This window comes from Parasteatoda tepidariorum, chromosome 4 (genome assembly GCF_043381705.1).
Source record: "Parasteatoda tepidariorum isolate YZ-2023 chromosome 4, CAS_Ptep_4.0, whole genome shotgun sequence".
Classification (NCBI taxonomy): Eukaryota; Metazoa; Arthropoda; class Arachnida; order Araneae; family Theridiidae; genus Parasteatoda; species Parasteatoda tepidariorum.
In genome coordinates this window covers 3,244,217-3,248,095 of record NC_092207.1, presented here as the reverse complement: position 1 = coordinate 3,248,095, position 3,879 = coordinate 3,244,217, and the positions used below count along the sequence as shown (strand labels likewise).

General features: G+C 27.0%; 1 protein-coding gene across 5 annotated transcripts in view; it reads right to left on the bottom strand.

Annotated features, from left to right (window-relative positions):
• Positions 1-3,879, bottom strand: part of LOC107445535 (meckelin) — a 74,916-nt gene that overhangs the window by 40,360 nt on the left and 30,677 nt on the right. For all 5 annotated transcript variants that reach the window (XR_011636682.1, XM_043050132.2, XM_043050129.2 and 2 more), the window contains one exon: positions 1,314-1,370. Coding sequence is in view for 4 of the 5 variants with exons in the window: in XM_043050132.2 (XP_042906066.1) it covers positions 1,314-1,370 (57 nt within the window). In the remaining variant the exon portion in view is untranslated. The remainder of the gene's footprint in view (positions 1-1,313; positions 1,371-3,879) is intronic.

Below are 3,879 nucleotides of genomic sequence, written 5' to 3'. Positions count from 1 at the left end.
GCGAAAAACGAGTTAAGTGGGCAAAAGAACACATTAAATGGTCAGAAAATCAATGGAAGCAAGTAATCTGGAGCGATGAGAGTAAAATATCGCTCTTTGGTAGTGATGGTAAAAAATACGTGAGACGTAGAGAAGGTGAAGCACTTCATTCTGATTGCATTGAAGCAACTACAAAAAACCTAACAAAGGTCATGATTTGGGCATGTATGTCTGCAGATGGTGTGGGCTGAATTCAAGTGATTGATGGCATCCTGAATACCAAAAAATTCATCAAAACTGTTGTGAAACCAAAATTGATACCTTCCATCAGGGATCTCTTCCCCAACAATGCACCATTTATTTTTCAGCAGGATTCAGCTTCATGCAACACAACAGAAGTATGCTAAGCATGGTTTCAAAATAAAGGCATAGATATATTACAATGGCCAGGAAACAGAGCTGATCTCAATCCAATTGAAAATTTGTGGTGACATTTGAAAATTCTTGTATGAAAAAAACCTCCATCCAATAAAAGACAACTTATTGAAGCTATAATTGATTCTTGGCACCATGTGATTACGAAAGATGAACTCCAAACACTCGTTCACTCGATGAAAAGACGCTGTGAAGCTGTCTTTAAAAAAAAGGGTCATCCTACAAAGTATAGATTGTGTAAGTATCACTTTAAAAAAAATGCAAATCTAAGATAGATCTTACTATTAGTTGCATAACTTTTTCTGTAATACAGATATTGTAATACTGTATTTATTATTAAATTCTACATTAAATTACCTTCAATTTGATATATAAACGTTTGCATTTAATGGAAAATTAATATATTCTACAAGCACACAAATTTGAAAAACATGAAACTTTCAAAAAATGTCCACACTTTTGGCCACCACTGTATAGCTAAAGAAAAATATATCAATACAATAGAGTATATAAATACAAATAATAGATACACAAAAAAAAACTTAGACAATTATTTTCCACACAATGCTTTTAAGTAACAAGAGGTTAAAATTGTAAGATAAAAACGATGTTCATTTATTATTTTACTCTGTTGATACTAGAAATAAATAAAAATGTCCTTTTTCATATTACATCGCTCACTTTAACAGCAGAAAAATGCAATCCCCTAAAAGAATTGTTGAAATCGAAGAAGCTAGTAATTTTTAACCTTTAAAAAGAAAAAGATTTTGTCATCTTTAATATCAGCATTTTGATAGTTGAAATTCTTAAGAAAACTTCTGGCAATAACAAGACACTCGTTATAACAAGATTTCACTGTATAAAATCAACAAATAACATAAAAACAGAATAAATCTTACCACAATGCTTTTCATCACAGAAGACTGATCCATTTCATAGGATACAGAAAATTTAACCTAATAAAAGTGTAAAAATATTTGTACAAAAAATAAAGTATATCCTCAAAATCTGAAAATTTTTANAAAAAAAAAAAAAAAAAAAAAAAAAAAAAAAAAAAAAATTCACCAAATCTATTTTAAATAAAAAGAAAGAGGAAGAAATTCATATGTCATAATACTATCATAGTAAAAAATATATTTTACAAACCATGTGAAAATCTGTAGCAATCACTTCTGAAAAAGTGATTTAAAAAAAAACCAGTCTGGATTTACAATTAAATGATGGAAATGAAGCGAATTAAAAAATAATTACTCAAATGTGCAGGTTGTAATACCTGTGTAGTACTAAACATCAGGATTTAACAAAAAATTTATTGAAAATAAAGGTGAATTTGAAAAAATTTAACACTAAAAAATGAGCCTTGCTAAAAGTTTTTTATTACTAAAATTAAATGCTGATCTTTATACACTAAAAATAAAAATGGAGTTTTACACAAAAATTAATCAAAATAGGTAATAGAAAACATAAATTAGCATGATGAAGGCTTATGATAGAGAGAAATAACAACAATTATTTCACATTATTGAACAATCATTAACAAATAGTATTCTCTTTTAAATATGTAATGCGAATAAAATTTTAAAAAACCTAGAGTATCTGAGCTTTGCTCCGTTGATCAAAGATTTTTTTAAATTTTTACTCTCAATTTTTAATGCAAAACTATGATATATACAGAAGTTGGATGAAATAATGGAAACACTTGGATAGTAACAATTTTTGATGTCTCACAAAAAATACTTAGGAATAGGTTTAGAAATTTAGAAGTGTTTAGATTGTGCGATTTCCCATACATATAAATGAAGGGGTTTAAATTTTTTAAGGTTTGAGTGACTGGCAATAATTTACAAAGGGAAAAAAATGTTTAGAAACACTCTATGCCATAAAATGTAGTAATAAATTCGTAGCTTATTACAATGATTTTGGTTATTATATGCAATAATTGTACAAATTTTCAAAATCTTCAATTTTCAGAAATTTTCTTAAATATTTAGGCTAATGTGGAAATTTTTACAAAAAAACTTATTTTTTTGTTTTATAAAGAAAACTTTTGGACCCATTTGAAATTAATTATAAAATTAATGCTTTAAAGTTTGAGAAAAATTCATTAAAAACTGTGCAAGATCTGAGTAATTTAAGTAGTTCTGTTAAGTTATACTGCACATGCTCGGAAAAAATTATTTTTTTAAATTCTGTAGTGAATTGTATTTGGCAAGTAATAAAAGTCTGATTTGAATATCTTAAAAAGTCTCAAGCAATTTTCTTTAGCTTTTTTTCAAGTAGCTTTTTTCTTCTTCTTATCCTTTAAAAGAAAAATGATAAGGGGTTTTCCACAAATTTTATTTTGTGTTATTAAACAAAATTTGTTAAAAATGACATCTCCATAGAAATATCTTTTCTTTCGCATATTTTAATTCCCAATACCATTGAACTTTGTTGTCTGGACCATTATTAGAAGGGTCTTATCATTTGTTAATAAATCTTGTTTCATAGTACAAAATGAAATTTTTGAAAAACCTCTTATTATTTTGACCTTTTAATGAGTAAAAAAGCTACTTATAAAATTGCTTGAAACTTTTAAAAATTTTAAGACTTTCTAACCGGACCTTTTTTATGAGTTGCCAAATACGATTAAATACAAAATAAAGAGAAAAAAATAAGATAGAATAGAAATAATATCAGAAAAGCTGCAAACAATCAATAAGCAATTTTCTTAAAAAAAAAAAAAAAGAATAAATTTTGAAAAAGTTTGTGCGAGTTTTGTAGAGAAAAAAATTACTGTTAGAAAAACATAAAAAGCAGTACTTTCTGGAAAAGGGTAAATTCAAGACAATTTAACTTTATCAGTACAGGCAATTTTCATGAATCAGCAGAAAATGACGTAGGAAGCGGGATGACATACGAAACGGGCAGCGTTAAACTGAGGTTCCACTAAATAAGTATATATTATTCCATAATATATTAACATAATATAATAACAGCTCTTAATATCTACTTTTAAAATCCTTTAATTTTTTTCTTAAATTAGGGAGCACAAATTAATACTTAAGTGCTAAAGAGCATTTTCAAACTCTGGTTATTTTTAGACTATTGAGGATAAATGAGGGATTAAAATCATCTAAAGACTGTTTGTCAGAGGAAGCTCCCAGCAAATGAAAGTATCTAAAGGCAAATAAACTAATTTTTGATGATTTTTATCCTTTCCTAGCACTTATTAAACGTACTGATAATTGACAAGAGTTTTTTATCAACCAAATATTGACTTGCAACCCACATATGTGCACATATTTTCTATCTAATTTTTACAAGCACTCTAAATTAAGAGAAAATTACAAAACAGCTCATATACTTTTATTGTAAGAAATATAATTAAAAAGCAATTTAAATGAAGTTAAAGAATAATTGATAATTCATAAATAAAAATGTTACTGGCAGTTGACTGCCATAATGACATTTTGGGAGCGAAAG